This window comes from Colossoma macropomum, unplaced genomic scaffold (assembly GCF_904425465.1).
Source record: "Colossoma macropomum unplaced genomic scaffold, Colossoma_macropomum, whole genome shotgun sequence".
Lineage (NCBI taxonomy): Eukaryota > Metazoa > Chordata > Actinopteri > Characiformes > Serrasalmidae > Colossoma > Colossoma macropomum.
Genome location: NW_023494806.1, coordinates 12830574 through 12848091, shown reverse-complemented (window position 1 = coordinate 12848091; position 17518 = coordinate 12830574). Strand labels below are relative to the sequence as shown.

The window sequence follows — 17518 nt, the reverse complement described above, 5'->3', positions numbered from 1 at the left end:
GAGAGAGAGAGAGAGAGAGAGAGAGAGAGAGAGGGAGAGAGAGAGAGAGAAGAAAAAATAAAGAGAGAGAGTGTGTGTGTGTGTAAGAGAGAGAGAGGATGAACAAGAAGAAGAAAAAGAAGAAACAGGACAAAATAAAGAGAGTGTGTGTGTGTGTGTGTGTGTGTGTGTGTGTGAGTGAGTGAGTGAGTGAGTGAGTGAGTGAGTGAGTGAGTGAGTGAGTGAGTGACAGAGAGAGATTATGTATAAAACTGAAAGAGTTAGTTTTAGTTAAACTATGTAAAGTTATCTATTTTGCTGAACATAACTTTCACAGCTCCAGCTGTCTTACCTGATTTTACCGTGTAAATGAATCAGGGTGGAGATATATAAGGTCTGTCTGCTGAGGGAACTGAGCTACAGCTCGCTAACCTAGGTTAACTAGTTTCTGCCACTGTTTCGAAGCCGCGCCAAAAACTCCACTTTCAGAGGTTATCGATCAGCAGCAGCTGTCATGTCCATAAAGTGTCCTTTCCTTTACCAGTGCCTCTTCTTTCAACATTTATAACATTTATAAAAATCCAGAAATGTTTTACCTGAAGACAGCTAGAAAGAAAAATAAAACACGCTTAAATTCAAACACAAAATGTGTTGGTAGACGTCCATGTCTAATCACATGACAGGTGGACTGTCTTACCGCGCAGGGTGCTGAGAAACAAGGGTGCGTTTTTATACGCACGAACTGTATATTTCCACTCTCTCTCTCCAGCACGGGTATTAAGTACATTTTTGCGATTGTTGAACTAATATTAAACAAAGAAGTGAAAGCAGTACAGGGAAAATGAGCATTAAAACGCCGACGACGATTTGGTTGTACAAACACCCCCTCGTTATGTGCTCGATGGTCTGTGCTGCTCCACGAACAGGATGTTTAGAGAAGGAGCTCCATGGTGCTGGTTGTTAGAGACGCTTTTGCGTTGAGGGGCGACGTGTTTTACAGAAACAGAGTGTTTTAAATGGCAGTTTGTCTTCTTTAGCGTCCACGGTCTTTGCTTCTGTGCGCCTGGCACACATTAAAGTTGGCTTTGTTCGTTTTGCTGGCTCTGTAAGCTTAGCTAACGAGAAAACTACGCTAACGTGACTTAACTCCTTTCCCCATATACTAACGTTAAACCCTGTTAGCAAGTCTGTCAGCTGGCAGCTAACGTTAGTCCAGTCCCTCACTGTAGTATAACATTGCATGTTAAGCTTTTCCCCTCGGCAGTTTCACCCCTCGCTTTGCTCTTCGTTGAATATTATTGGATTAAATCACCTTGAAGAGAGTTCTGGTAATGTTTTAGTATTTGAACAGCATGACAGTCTAGCAGCACAAGCATCTTCATTCAGTAGCCCGGAGATATCAGCATTCACCATATCAGTTTTGGCACGCAGTAAATTTTTCGGAGCTGAAATGAAATGTACAGAATGACGATAAGGATTATATTGCTTGGAGTTGGAGTACCACTGACTATCCTACAGAATAAGGTACAGTAACAAGAACGAGTGTCTTTATAGTGTGACTGAATATGTCTGTCTGTCATTGTCAATACTGACACGTCATGCAAATATAGACATAAGAGACGGCACATTAAAGGGCCCATATCCTAACTTTTTCTTGTAACTATTTTCCTCTTGAGGTCCACTTATGAAGTTTGTGTGACTTTATGTACCCAATAAATGAATGAATGAATAAATAAGTAAATAAGTCAGTAAGTAAGTAAGTAAGTTATAATACATTTTAAAACTACCGTTACCAACCTTTCTTTATCCCTTAGAATTAAATAGGCTGTTTTGGTACTGTGCTTTTAAAACTGATACAGGTCTTTTTGATTGGCTGCTCTGTATTGAAATGATGGTCTAAACTCCTGTAGGCTGAGTAGACTGATATATGTAAATGCCTTCGTTTTTATGACATCACAAAAACAGTCATTTTAAATCAGGTAGTTTTTGCAGCTTATTTTCCATGTATGGACAGCAGGGACTCGGAAATCCAAAGTTTTTGAACTATGTTTGCATATTACATCAAACTTTTTTTTATTTATTTATTTATTTATTAAATAAATAATAAATAAGAAAGAAAATGTAGTTTTCCATGATATGGCCCCGTTTAACTGAGGTCTGCTAGGTGGCCATTGTTTTCCACAACCCTCATGTCAGTCAGTGGTGAATTGTTTGGAAAATGTAGATATTACTTAAGCAAAACAATTGCAATGTATAACGTCATCAGTTAATTAACATTTAGAAATGTACATTTTTGTGGGTGTCTGCCTGTTTCAGCCACTGGCCTCAAATAGTTCAGCAAAAAATCTAATTACACAATTTTCCCACTATTCCAAATTAGTTGATCAGGGAGGATGTTTGGAGTCTGAAGTTTGCTTCTTTAGTTTTGCGCTGGAGCTATTAGGCTAATGTAGCTAAGGAGTAATCAAAACTTATACTTCACAAATTAGCATTGTGCAAACTGCATCTAAATGATCATATGTTTGCCTCAAATCATGTTGAGTTCTGAATCAATGTCAAATAGATTTTCTTATGACACATTATAATGTAAAAAATAGACAAAAGTACATCAGGTTTGTAGATGAAGGCAGGTCCTGTGATAAAATTAGATTGTTCTCCAAGTTGAAGTTCCAAAGCATGTCTGTATTTGTGTTCAGTTTCGTGCTCTTAAGCTAAACTTCATTTAAAACAGGTAGAAGGTGAAAAGGTGTGGGGCAGGTAAAGCTAGCCTAGCAGTACATAGCAGAGAGAACTAACAGGCAACTTCTTAACAAACTCCCTCCTCCCTCCCTCCCTCATCCCTCCCTCCCTCCCTCCCTCATTCCCTCCCTCCCTCATTCCCTCCCTCCCTCATTCCCTCCCTCATTCCCTCCCTCATTCCCTCCCTCCCTCCCTCCCTCCCTCCCTCATTCCCTCCCTCATTCCCTCCCTCCCTCCCTTATTCCCTCCCTCCCTCATTCCCTCCCTCATTCCCTCCCTCCCTCATTCCCTCCCTCATTCCCTCCCTCATTCCCTCCCTCCCTCCCTCCCTCCTCATTCCCTCCCTCCCTCCCTCCCTCCCTCATTCCCTCCCTCCCTCATCCCTCCCTCATTCCCTCCCTCCCTCCCTCATTCCCTCCCTCCCTCATTCCCTCCCTCATTCCCTCCCTCCCTCATTCCCTCCCTCACTCCCTCCCTCCCTCATTCCCTCCCTCCCTCCCTCCCTCCTTCCCTCCCTCCCTCCCTCATTCCCTCCTTCCCTCCCTACCTCATTCCCTCCCTCCCTCATTCCCTCCCTCCCTCTTTCCCTCCCTCCCTCCCTCCCTCATTCCCTCCATCATTCCCTCCCTCCCTCCCTCATTCCCTCCCTCCCTCCCTCATTCCCTCCTTCCCTCCCTCATTCCTTCCCTCCCTCCCTCATTCCCTCCCCCTCCCACATTCCCTCCCTCCCTCCCTCCCTCATTCCCTCCCTCCCTCCCTCATTCCCTCCCTTATTCCCTCCATCCCTCCCTCATTCCCTCCCTATTCCCTCATCCCTCCCTCATTCCCTCCCTCATTCCCTCCCTCCCTCATCCCTCCCTCCCTCCCTCCTTCCCTCCCTCCCTCATTCCCTCCTTCCCTCCCTCCCTCTTTCCCTCCCTCCCTCCCTCCCTCATTCCCTCCATCATTCCCTCCCTCCCTCCCTCATTCCCTCCTTCCCTCCCTCATTCCCTCCCTCCCTCCCTCATTCCCTCCCCCTCCCACATTCCCTCCCTCCCTCATTCCCTCCCTCCCTCCCTCTCTCATTCCCTCCCTCCCTCCCTCTCTCATTCCCTCCTTCCCTCCCTCCCTCATTCCCTCCCTCCCTCCTTCCCTCCCTCATTCCTTCCTCTCTCATTCCCTCCCTCCCTGCCTGATTCCCTCCCTGTCTCCCTCATTCCCTCCTTTACTCCCTTCTTCCCTCACTTCCTCCCTCCCTCACTAACTCCCTGCCTGCACTGCCATCAGCGAAGGTGTGGACATAGCTGGACAGCACATTTGTGTTGTATTGCAAAGAAAACCTAACTAGGTGGCTTACCTACTTTTTAAAGGCCTGTATTTATGACTTTGCCACTGCTACAGGCTGCATGAACATGATAGAGGTCTTAGTACTGTGGCAATAGTGGTAGTATAATACAGTGATGCCACTCCCACTCTAACCCTAAATGCATTGTGCACTAGGGATATTTTCACAGAACATAACAATACTATGTGGACAGTTCGAAAATTCATCCCTCCTTCATGATTTATAATCATTAAATCGTATGTCTCATCATTTATCACATTTATTTAGGAGTTTTAGAGCCATGGTGCGGCAAACTATGGGGTGGTTCTGCGAGAAAATTAGATTGTTCTCCAAAACGGCTCCTGGTGAAATGGTGTGCCTGTTTAATTTATTATGTTTCCTTAAAAGTAAATACCTTCCATTTTAGGGCATTTAGCTTTAAGCGAACATGTCGGAGGGCTTTTTAAAACGCCAGTAGAGGCACTGGCTGCTAAATATTTCACACCTTCTCCAGGCTAAGTGGGCTAGTATGTGTGAGGGTGAGTTAGAGGCATGCTTGTTTCACTTTAAGTGCTGGGAGAATACATCTGCCCCATGTCTCACACACAGACACTGAACTGTAGCTCAGCCTCTCTCTCTCTCACTCGCTCTCTCGCTCGCTCTCGCTCTCCTGTGGCATCTCTCAGAACTACTCGGAGACTCCACAACATCTGAGTTCAAAATAGCTAACAAGACAAAGAAGATGGAGCGAGCATCTGCCTAATTAGGCCCTGTGTGGTGACAGGCTGAACCTGACACTTTTCCCACAACTCTCATGTGGATCACACACCGGCAACGATGCACATCCCTTTGTAACACACGCTGCACTCGCACACACACAATGACTCACTCGGTCCCAGTGTAATTACACTGTAGAGTTCCTAATCCTGGGCCTGTAAAAACCCTCCCGAACTCAAGCGCTCTCTCTCTCTCTCTCCACTGCAGATACAGCAAGGCGACTTGGAGGCTCATATAGAGTTTAGGAAATAATAAAAGCGCAAAGCTTAACTGCCGAATCTGTCAGCTGAGGGAAATAATATTTGTCCAGCCGGACAGCCTCTCTCTTTTGTGCGGGTTAAATTAATGTTGAGATTTCTGTCTGCGCTCGGAGAAGAGCGCGTGGTGTCAGGGAGGTAGCGCGGGCTGTTTGGAGTTTGACAGGGATTATTAAAATCAGCCCACATGAAGGAGGAAGCAGTGGCAGCAAAGCTAAATTGACACTGACACTCTCCATTATACTCCATCTGACTCATGATGACACCCTCAGATACTGTATCTCTCTCTCTCTCTCTCTCTCCCTTTTATATCTCTCTCCCTCTCTCTTTTTCTACCTGTCTCTCTCTCTCTCTCTCTCTCTCTTTCGTCTTTCTCTAGCCCTGTCTCTCACCCATGATATCTCTCTCTCTCTCTCTCTCTCTCTCTCTCTCTCTCTCTCTCTCTGTCTCTCTTTCGTCTTTCTCTCTTTCTTTCGTCTTTCTCTAGCACTTTCTCTCACCATGCTCTCTCTCTCTCTTTCTCTCTCTCTATCAGCCTCTCTTCATCTTTTTCTATCTCTCTTTTCTCTCTTATTCTTTTGCTTTTTAGCTTTTTATCTCTCTTCTCACTGTCCCTGTATCACTGTCTTATTTGATTTCTTTCTTTTTATATAACTTCTATCTTTTTGTCTCTCTTCCTCTTTCTCTCCTCTATCTTTGTTTCTCTCTCTTTCTATCTCTGTCTCTATCTTCCTCTTTCTACTTCTTTCTCTCTTCTCTCTTTTAGTCTTTTTTCACTCTCTCCTCTTTTTCTCTCCTCTCGTTTTCTGTCACCGTCTCTCTCTATCTCTTCCTCTTTCTCCTTCCTTCTCTCTCTTCTTCTCTCATTCAGTCTTTGTTTCACTCTCTTCTCTCCTGTCCTCTCTTTTGCTCTTGTTTTTTCCTTTCTTTCTTTTCCTCTTAATCTTTCTGTCTCTCCATCTCTTTTTCTCTCTCTCACTCTCTTTCACTCTCTCTCCCTTTCTATCTCTTTCTCTTTCTTTATTTCTCTCTGTCTACCCCCTCACTCTGCTTGTCTCTCATTTTTTCTTTCACTCTTTTTATTGAATATTTCAGTCTGTCTTTCATTCAGTCCCCTCCCCCACCTCCCAAATGCTGGCCTTGTGTTTGGTGCAGGTGTTGAACACTGAGAGTCTTGTAGAGAGGGGCGGTGGGGGGAGTAAATAGATTGTTTATTTAAAGTACAGATGAGCAGCGTGTTGGCAGTTGATTCTCTTTGGATGGAGCCCTGTCTTTTAGATATGCAGTTATTACAGCTGAGCCTGAGTGGAAATTGAAAAGCATCCGTTTTTGGCTGAGAGAGAAAGATAGAAAGAAAGCGAGAGATTGATAGATAACAGAAGGGTCGAGGAGTCTTATAGGAGATGATTTCCAGCAGCTTGGTTCAGGTGGGCTTGATGTACAGCTCCTGATAAGGATCTTGTTGGAGAAGAAATCAAATCATCACATCTCATGAGCCGTTGCGTATGCCGCAGGATGTGTTTCATCAACAGCGAGACTTTGCTGGAATGGATGTCATTCAGACAAGTACTGTACATAAGCAGACGTCTATTACAGTCAAAAGGAGTTTTCTTCTCAGTGGCTCTCCAGAAGCTAGGCCTGGGTCCTTACTGATGCAGCAAGCATAGAATCCAAGTGTGGGACTAAGTAGCTGTTTCAGCTGCAGTGATTTTTAAGGCAGGGAGTGCTTCCTTAATGGATCTTACCAAGTTTTCAAAACTCAAATGTAGTATGTAAACATTTTCTCTGTTGAGCATGTGTATACGTTGTGAAGAGATGCTTTCATTTTATTTGAGTAGTCCTTTATAGACAATCTAAAGATGTTTGGTAACAGTGGAGCTGATTCTCAGTAGTGTTTGAATAAGGATTAGGAACAAGTTCTGCCTAAACCCTTAGAAGCTGCACTTATCAGCAGCAATAACAAAAGCTGGTGTGAATTCATGTGAATTATTTCTCATGAACCCTCATTGAGACAAGCAGAGAAAGTCTGTCGGAAGTGCCAAACTTTCAATGCTAAGTTTGTGCATAGAAAAGGAGGTATTGTATGATAATTTAACCACTGTATAATGCAGCCAGTTTGCATTGTTGTCATTATATAGTACTGCAAAAGTCAGCGGCCACTCTTAATTTATTTCATTTTCAGTCTACAGAGCAATTAAGTACAAGTTATTTATTTTTCAGGAAATATTTATCAGGAAATAGGATATAAGATAATCCACTTACATAAAAGGGAGAAGTCAAATAAAAATAACAGAAGAAACAGGAGCTTCCAAAACTGAAAAAGTAATAAAAAAGAAAGGAAAGAGAGAGAAAATAAGGACTCCTGTCAATCATGCAAGACCTGGTTGACCACCAGAACTGTTACTATCAGATAAACAGCACTTAAAGCTTTCATCTTTGTAGAGTAGGAGAAAATCAGTCTCCACTCTTGCTTAAGATTTGGAAAAAAAGAAAAATAAATAAATATATGTTTTGACTCTGAAAAATCAATAACTTGTGCTTAATTGCTATTTTGACTGGAAATTAAATAAATTAATTGTGGTCTCTGACTTTTGCACGGTGCTGTATTACTGAATTTTAACCTTAGGATGTAATAAGCTTGGGAATTTAAGTGGTTAGTTAAATTTGAGTACAAGTTATTGTTGTGCGTATTGTCTATTTTGCATTAGGATTCCAAAAGTAGTCTGTTATTTTGTTTTTTTGCCTTATTTTTGTCATTTCTTGACTATGAAACAAAAAAAAAACATGTCTTGTAGACTCAGTAGTGTCAGTATTGCATGTATATCAAATATTCATATAACTCACTGCTTAATTCAGTGTTTAATGATATATATAATTACGTAATTCCATTTAAACAGAATAGCAACACTAATGTAATAGTGCCACTTCTCACTAGTGGTACCTTTAAGGCATTTATGATGAGTAATGTGTATTTTATTTAGGGTGCTATAAAAGTCAAGGTAAAGTTAATAGATATTTACTTTAACCCCTTAAAATCTCAGGCTTATTAAATACTGAGGCTTATTATTCAGTAATTACAGGGACTTAATGCAAATTGGCTGAGCTATTCTTAAGTTATACAAGTGTATAATAAGACTTTGGGCCTGCCAGTGGGCCCTGGCTATTAAAGGGGTTAATGTAATTGTGTTACACCTAAGCACACTTAAGAGAAAGAAGGAAAAAGAGAGAATAAAAGAGGGAGAGAGAGGAGACAGAGAGTGAGAGTGATAGAAAAGAAAAGGAGGAAACGCATGTACAGTAGACAAACAGTACTACTCTTTCATTTGTTTGATGAAGACTCTTGTGTACCTCTCTTCTAAGGCAGCGAGATGGAATGGCTGGGTGACTTCCCACACGATCATGCCTTTGTGGATCTGCTTATGTCGGATGTCCCAGGCGAAGTGGACCTCCAGCATCTGATCCGTGACACTGAGGAGAAGCTGAAGCTCAATGCTAGCAGGTCAGGGGAGTCGCATGTCTGTTTCAGTTGTTGTATTTACTTAAAGGTAAAAAGTTTAGCCTTTGTTTTTAAAGATGTTCATAATTGTTCATAATGTTTATGCAGTTTATCCCTTACACCAAATGCAGCTGATCAGCCAAGATATATTTGCTATCTGAAGTTTTTCCTTTAGTTCTGGAGCTATGAGGCTAATGCAGCTAGCAAAGATCCCTTTGCATAATTAAATGGGTCTTTGCATCATGAAAGCGTTCTTCAGATTGATGTAGAATGTGCTATAGAGAGTTTATATATAACCTTTTTGAAAAGGGTTCGATATAGCACCAAAAAGCGTTCTTCTATTATTAGAAGCTTGACATGGTAACAATAGAAGAACGCTTTTTGGTGCTGTATCGAAACCTTTTCAAGAAAGTTCTATATAAAGCCAACGACAGCACATTCTCCATCAACCTCAAGAACGCTCTAATCATACAAAGAACACTTTAATCATGCAGAGGGTTCTTTGAGTGTTCATGGTTTTATATAGCACCATTTTCTTTACTAAAGAACCCCCCGAAGAACCATCTTTTTTAAGATTATTTTGTCATACAGTGTCACAAACCACATAAGCGAGTCTATTTGAGATTACTTAACAACTCAACATGGTTTTAGGCAAAGGGGTAATATTTTAGGCATACAGTTTGTGCACTGCTAATTGGTTGATTATGAGCTTCCATTACTTTTTAGCTACATTAGCTTCAAAGCTAAACCAGTGCAAAACCAAAGAAACAAACTTCAGATCCTGAACATGTCTTGGCTGACTGACTACATTTGAGGTAATGGGAGACTTCTGTAATATGTAATCTGTAATGCTATCACTGTTACTTGAGTCCCGTGACACGACACACCAGTTTGGGTTTTCTTGTTGGATTCTTATGCACACACAAACCAAATTTTCAGATCTTGTCCTCGAACAACTCTTCAAACAATCTTTTTACACAGCCCCCCTCAAAAAACAGAGCCCTGCCATTGAATATTGATTCGAACTTTAGAATCTCTCAGCTTTCTTTGGCTTGCTTGGGCTGCGTCAAATCCCTGTTTTGTTTTAACAATATCTTCAGCTATTCAAAATCAAGCTTGTTTCATGCACAGCCCAAGGGCTAACACACAGCAAGAAATACGGAGAAAAATTCATCCAGGCTGCGCAGCCTCAACGGGCTCTCTGTGTTCTGAAAGGACCTCCTCTTGAGCTTATGTGCTTCCAGAGCTTTAGACTCCAGTCTACATCTGGTGTAACCTGTTGCATCTCCTTCTTTTCTCATGGTAGAATATTATTAACGTTGGGAGTTGATGATTATTTGATGCTTGATGAATAGCATGCCACTTCATCTGAAATCAATAAACTCAAACATGCGCTTTGCCTGGGTCCAGGCCTCTTTCTTTTTTTTCCTCTCCGCTCTGATAAAGGACTCCCTCTCTATCAGACATTCACGCTTTGTTTTGAGTGAAGGACATACTGCAGAGAGCTCCGTAAATAAAGGGTGTTTTTTATTCTGCAAATAGCGCGTCTCATGTGGCAGATGAATCTCACCTTCTGGGATAATTTTGGAGGACATAGCTCCTGTGACCAGAAAGGACGCACGCACTCACACACACAGCTGTGCACTCATGATTAACTATGCAAATAGGCCTGTAGAATACAGTATTATTATTTGTAAAATAGTATTTTATCTTGAATAAATGTTTTATGAATAATTTATGTTAGCTAGGTATCTTAATACTGGTGAAGGAAAAAGCAGGTGAATTCTTGAATGCTGTCTGTCAGAAAGTAACTATCAAAATATTCCACTGAATAAGAATATGCATTTTAAATCTTATATCTTATGAAAAATCTTAGAATTTACTGTACCTAGCTAACTTAAGGCTAGCAGAAAGTCAGATAAATGCTGTTGGAGAAAAGCTAGCTAACACATGTTCACTATCACTTACAATGCAGTGTGTAATATTAGACTGTTTAAAACAAGGAAATATAAATATAGTAGAGTACTTATAGAGGAGAGCAGGGCACAACATAAGACATTTTACTTTTTTGGCAATATTTTTATTTATTGTATTTACAATGTTATTTATTGCGAACAATTCAGCCAAAAGTGGGACAAGTACAAATACTACAAATGCTGCTTACCCCATAGGCAGGGTTAATTATAACAGACTGAGGAGTAATTATTAATTGTAAAAGTCGCTAAATGTTTGGTAAATTGATGCAAACACTGTTAATTCAGTACACTTCTATGTTCTTTGAGCATTTCTCACATAAATACATAACAATATGTAAAATCAAAATAAATGTGATTAGTAAAAAGAAGCACAAGGTGGGAGAGCTAATATCAGAACAACAAACTTTCAATCTATTTTATTTACATGACATCAAAGGACATTTATGATGAAAAACTTTGGGCCTCATTCATCTATATCTTCCCAAGTGTTTTTCTTCAATTTGTTCTTGAGAAAGGTCCTAAGAAAAAGTGTATGTCAGATTCATGACGTGTTCTTAAAGAAGCAGAATTGTTCACAGCTTTGTGCTCTTGTGTGAATAGATTCTGTTCTTACCTAAGAACAAATCCTAAAGAAGAAAACAGTGGTGAATGTCAGAATATCACTTTCTTATACTTTCTACTCCTTCATTCTTTTGCTCCTCCTCTCCCTCTGCCAGTTATGATGGCAGGCCTTTTCTATTGTGGGATAGCTCTAAAAATCTATCAGTGCCTCACCTTTATCCTTTGTGTGGCCCAGAAGGCACATGCAGTCGGCAAGGTGCTCCGCTGAGTGTGTTGTGGCTGAACAAAGCCCCCCTCACTCCCCTTCCCATTACCACCACTGTCTCATCCCTGTCCATCCGGCCCGCTCCCTCCTCTCCAAATGGCCGAGTAATAATTGAAGATTCCACATCTTGAAACGAAAACCCTTGGGTGGGTAATTCAAGGATTATTACCCTCAAGGCCAGGGCGGTTTCTCTCTGCCTCTCTAAGCATTAAAGGGTTATTTTGTGTTCTTGAAGGAGAGATGTGCGAAATGGAGAACCATTACAAGAACAAAGAACCCGGATAATGGAGAATTGTGGAAAAGAGAAAAAAGAGAAAGAGAGAGAGAAAAGAGGTGAAATGACACACATCCTGTGGTGGTCACTCAGCCTTGGCTTCATCTGAGCCGATCTGCTGGACAGAGGTGAGCTATGACAGCGACCTCTTTCAGTGACCTCCACTAGGGTGGGCCAGAGTTGTGCGATACACCTGCTACCTGATCCACTTAACCCAACCACAGATACTGCATGAAAAAAAGAGGACAAGGAGTGAGCCAGAGAGGAAGAGCAAGAAATGGAGAGGGAGGAAAAGAGACAGGGAGTGTGCTGCCAGTGTCAGATATAACTAGCAGCAAAGGACAAAAAAAGACCCCATATTCATTTTTGCCCTTCAAAACACAGGAGAGGGGAAAAAATACCACCCCTTCCCCAAATAACTTGTTATAAATATAATAAATTGACATGTTTTAGCTGATGATCAACTACCATATCGCTGCTGTCGGAACAAAACCTCGTATTCCCAGTTTTTCAGTTTTTGATACAATCTGAAAATGTCTGTTGCCCTTTATATTGTGTGCAAATTCCATGATGAGTGAACCTAAAGAAACAGCCCAAAATGGCTTGGAAAAAAATTCTGGTTCCATTAACTTACATTAAAAGCAAAGTATCTTTTTTCTTTACCATTTAGGAAAACTGTTTTGTTCCAACACCAACGATATACATAATCACAATGAATAATTTACTTATCTGTCTTTTTCGTTCATGTGACTGTTAAAGTACAATGATTAGCTCATTAACTATCTGGCTTCCTAGATTAGGTTTGCATCCATCCCTCAGTACTCCAATCATTCATTTTTATGACCGATTCTGATTTCTTTACAGCCAAATTGGACAGAGACCTTTTTTTTTGGCGATTTTAATTAAGCTTTTTATTTTTCACAAAGCTCACACTGTGTGGTCTAAATAAGCACCTGAAACAAACTAGCGCATTTTCAGTACTTTCTATTAGCCAGAGTTACAACATAAATAAGATTATTTGCTCTTTTTAAATACTATGAATAAAAAAGTGCTACGTTGAAAGTAAGTTTGGTTATAGGTGTGGCAACAGCATTCAAATACAGTGCTTGCACACTGACCTACCTCACATTAACTACATCATAAAATGGTAGCATAAATAAAAATAAATAAATAATTTGGCCAATTTACAAACATCTTGGCCAGTCAACATGCATCCCTACTGTTGATAACTCCACCTGACAGCAGAAACACCTTGAGCTCAAATAAACAAACATTACTCAACGTTGCCCTCTAAAGGTGTTATAGCTGTCAGAAGTTAAAACTTTTGTTGTTTTTGTAAAAGACTCCTGTGCCCTGTCTAAAAATGTCCTCCAAAAGCTTTCTTTAATTTACACATACTTGCCACAACCTAACTAATGAAAATATAGTCAACTGACTTTCTTTTTGTTGCATTGTAGATGTATGATTGTTAAAGCTGTCAACTATGGAAAATAAGCGCAGAAAAAATGTTTGTGATCAGCTCAGATATTTATGACCATCATTGTGACAGGCCTGCACTATCTATTGTACTAATAAAATCCTTTGCTTGTGTTGACCTGACATCATGAGCACGGCTTTTGTATTGGTTACAAGTCAAAAATATAACAGCACAGAGAAAGCACATTATTAAAGGGGAGTGGGTTAAAAGGTGGAAAAGCATTATATGTCTAAAGGTTTGTAGACACCCCGTCCTATGTTTTTTTTTAAATCAAGGGTATTCATAAGGAGTGTGCCCTCCCATTGCTGTAGGAACAGTTTCTACTCTTCTAGGAAGGCTTTACATACATGTTGGAGCATTGCTGTGAGGATTTGATTGCATTCAGCCATAACAGCATTAGTAAGGTCAGGTACTGACGTTGAATGAGTAGCGTCACAGACTCCGCTCACCCCAAAGGTATTTGTTGGTGCCCCATCACTCCAGTTCTACTGCTCTCTGTTTTATACCCCTATAGCTGATGCTTGGCCTTGTGCATGGGGACATCCAGAGCATCAAATTCTGTTGGCAGTGCTTTTGTGTAGAGATAATACAAGCTGTATCAGCAATGGATGCGCCATAAAGTAGCTGAATCACCTGATTAGTGAACGTAATCTAGATACTTGTAAGACATAAAGTGTAGCTGCCTTTTTGCCTCTACAATGAAAGGTTAAAGAAGAATGTCCTACCCTCTATGCCTTCCACTTCCATGCTGAGCTCTAACCTATTTATGGGTCACTGTGGCTGGCCCAGGCCCAGCTCTAGGATGTCCGAGATTTGCCTCCTAATTGAAGGAGATTAAGATAGGCTGACAAACAGCCTTAGCTTTTCCAAATTGAAACGCTGTTATCCATTAGGCTTCATCAAATCGGACGCATGGGGAGGCCACCGGCAGTGAGGGGGGGCTAATGAAGTGTCAGCCAGGGCCAGCCCACTGGAGGCCATGGGTGTACCGTTACACTTCCAGTAGATAGCCGCAGCGCCGTGCCATCTCGTGCGAGTATGCGTCTGTGGCGTGTGTGTGTGTCCTGACAAATAACCCGCCGGGCCTGGCGCTGGAGGATACTAAGTATGCCAGATCGGAGTCGACGGGATCCACTTTCACGGCTCTTTTTTTCACTTCTGGGCACTATGGAAAAAAACGTGTGGAAAAAACAGGGCCTCTTTGATAAGCGCTCAGATAGGCTATTTGTTTCCTGACCACATGGCTAGGTGCTCACTGAAGCTGAGGCTTATTTGAAAGGGATTTCTTCCTTTCCCCCTCTCTTCTTCCTTCTCTGCCCCCCTTTCCTCTCCCTCTCCCTGTCTCCTGGAGCTCGACAGGCCCGCGGCCCACCCACACTAAATTAATTTTGACAAGGAACTTAAGATAACGTCAAAGTGCTGACTAATCAGGAGGATTGGGTTTCCGTAAGGCAGAGAGCTGTGAAACATGCCATCATATCTAATAAAGGGCTCTCTCTCTCTCTCTCTCTTTTTCTGACTCTCTCTCTCTGACTCTCTCTCTCTCTCTCTCTCTTTATGACTCTCTCTCTCTGTCCTCTCTCTCTCCTCTCTCTCTCTGTCTCTTTCTCTCACTCTATCTATCTATCTATCTATCTATCTATATATCTGTCACTCTCTCTCCTCTCTGTCTGTCTTCTTTTTCTCTTGCTGTCTCCTTCTCTCTTCTCTGTCCTTTTTTTCTGTCTCTATTTTGTTTCCTTAGTCTGGATCTTACTCTTTTTCTCTCTCTATCTCTCTCTCTCTCTCTCTCTCTCTCTCTCTCTCTCTCTCTCACACACACACACACACACACACCCTTCCCTCCTCTCTCTGTTGTTCTCTCTTCTCTCTCATTACCTGATTTTTTTTTCTGTGCCTCTTTATTTTTTCTCTCTCCTCTCTTTTTTCTTCTTTCTTTTACTCTTTCTCTATCCCCTCTGCCTTTTTATTTTGTTTTCTCCCTCTCTCTCTCTCTAACTTGCTTCCTCTCTCCATCTCTCATTCTCTCTCTTCTTCTTCTTCTCCTTCTCTTCCTTCACTCAATTTCTCTTTCTCACTCACTCTCACTCACTCTCTCATTTTACCTCTCTTTCTATTTCTCTTTTACCTTTTTATTTCTCCCTGCTCTTTTTTCTCTCACTCTCTCTTCCCTATTTGTCATTTCCTTCTCTCTCTTCCCTTGCTCTCAATTTCTGTCTCTTACTTGCTCTCTCCCTCTCTCTTTCCCTCTCCCACTTCTTCTTTACCTCTTCAACTTCTCTCATTCTTTCTCTTTTTCTCTCTTCCCTCTCCTTCTTTGTCCCCCATCTCTCTTCTTCTCACTTTTAATTTTCTCCTTTCTCTCACACCTTCTCTCTCTTACCTTTGTTTCTTTCTTTTGTTTCTTTTTCTCACTATTTCTCTCTACCATTTTGGTCTACATTCCTCTATTTCTGTGTACCTGTTTTGCTCTCACGCTCTCATTCTTTCTCTTTCTTTCTTTTTCTGTTTTCTGATTCTTTCCCTTATTTCTTTTTCTCTTCTTTATTTTCTCTTTCTTTCTCCTCTCTCTTTTTAATTTTCTCTTCTTTTGTCTTTCTTTCTGTCTCTCATTCTCTCTTCCTCTCTCTCTCTCCCTCTCTCTCCCTTTCTCTCACACACACACACCCTGTGGTTTGTTGTGTCTGCTCCACTTGCGGCTTAAAAACAATTCCAGTTTTCAGGGAGCCTGATTGACATGTGGACACAGAGAGAGAAAGAGAGAGAGGGAAGGATGAGGCTTAAGGGAATCTTTCCTCTCCTCATCTCTCTTTCTTTTTCTTCTTTTTGTTTAGCTCTGGATTTTCCCTCTGCTGCCTCTTTTTGTTGGCGCTCAATTTTTTGAGTCTGGCTCTATCAGGGACTTTGTGTTTTTGTAAAGGTATTGTCAGACTGTCTTGTTCTCTCTCTCCCCCCCCCTCTCTCTCTCTCTCTCTCTCTCTCTCTCTCTCTCTCTCTCTCTCTTACTCTCTTACTCTCTTTCTCTCTGGTGTTAATCCTATAGACCTGACTGATCTGTGGGTTGTTAGCCTTCCTCTGTTGTAGAGGTCACATACTGGGGCAGCATGGCGGGGCTGATTGTGACACTTTCACTCACCTCAGTCACACACACCTTTAATCAAACTGGAAATAACCCCATAAAGTGGCAGATTGGAAAGTAACAGAAAGGAGAGCAAAACAGAGATACAGGGAGTGTGACGAGTAACCTGAGTAATTCGCAAGTTTACACATTTTGAGTATTGTTTAGTGTTTTCATATTTTGGCTTCTGTTTTGCATTCTGTTTAAACGAATAGTTTGGCAAAAATTCAAATTTACCCAAATAAATTCATTTTTACTATGCCAAATGTAGTCAATTATTCAAGACATGTTGATGAAATTTTGCATCTTTAGGTAAGAACCTGAGCTACAGGGCTAACATTGATAACAAACAGTAGCACTCAACAGTCAAATAAATCAAATTGTTTCCATAAAAATATATCCCCAGAACCTCTCTCAAACCATATCCAGATGTTCGTTGAAGTCACGCAGACTTGTTGATGTGGTTTAGAGCGCTAACATTGCAAACAAATGCTAGAACACAATAGTTACCCACATAGTCCAATTTGTTTCTGTAAAAATACATCACCAAAACTTCTTACAACCCACTTAAACCACGTCCAGATCTTCATTAAGGTTGCTTGTCGATGTGGTTTAGGATACAGTATGACTTACAGTGAATTATAAAAATGCGGACAGACAATTCAGACAACAGGGTCTGTAATTACAAACCACCTCACTTTCATAACTACACAACTCACCCATATATACAGGTGGGTGACAAATTAAGGCGGGGTGGTGGTGCTGGAGCCTATCCAATCGGTCATTGGGCAGAAGGCAGGAAACCCTGGACAGGTCATAAGTTAATCACAGGGCAGACACACAGACACACACCTAGGGGCAATTTAGCATCTCCAATTCAAAAGTCCCTTGAACTGTACTGGATGAATGGAACACCATTCTCACAAAATATATTCTCTCATATACTGTTTTGATGATGGTTGTGAAGACTGCTTTCTAGCATGACAGTCCAAAATCTCCAATATGTGTTCATCCTGGTTGAGATCTGGTGACTGTGACAGCCATAGTATTTAATGTACATGATGTACATCCTCATCAAACCATTCATTGTCCTCTCATGTCCTGTGAATGGGGGTATAGCCATCCTGGAAGAGACCACTCGCACCAGGATAGAGATATTTCAAGCATGTAGGCCTGTACTGTTCTGTTGGTATATGACCACAATTTCCAACCTTATTTACCGATGTCTTTCCCACAAATCTTTGTGTGGATATTTCTTATACTCATTGTTCCTATTGAAACACTAGCCAGTTGAGC

General features: G+C 41.3%; 2 protein-coding genes across 2 annotated transcripts in view; one reads left to right on the top strand and one right to left on the bottom strand.

Annotated features, from left to right (window-relative positions):
* Window positions 1-644, bottom strand: part of slf1 (SMC5-SMC6 complex localization factor 1) — a 42700-nt gene extending 42056 nt beyond the window's left edge. The window contains exon 1 of the mRNA XM_036598829.1: window positions 332-644. The gene's annotated coding sequence lies outside the window, so the exon portion shown is untranslated. The remainder of the gene's footprint in view (window positions 1-331) is intronic.
* A 284-nt stretch (window positions 645-928) lies between these two features.
* Window positions 929-17518, top strand: part of kiaa0825 (KIAA0825 ortholog) — a 173924-nt gene continuing 157334 nt past the window's right edge. The window contains exons 1-2 of the mRNA XM_036598839.1: window positions 929-1503; window positions 8416-8554. Of these exons, the coding sequence (XP_036454732.1) occupies window positions 8424-8554 (131 nt within the window). The 5' untranslated portion in view covers window positions 929-1503; window positions 8416-8423. The remainder of the gene's footprint in view (window positions 1504-8415; window positions 8555-17518) is intronic.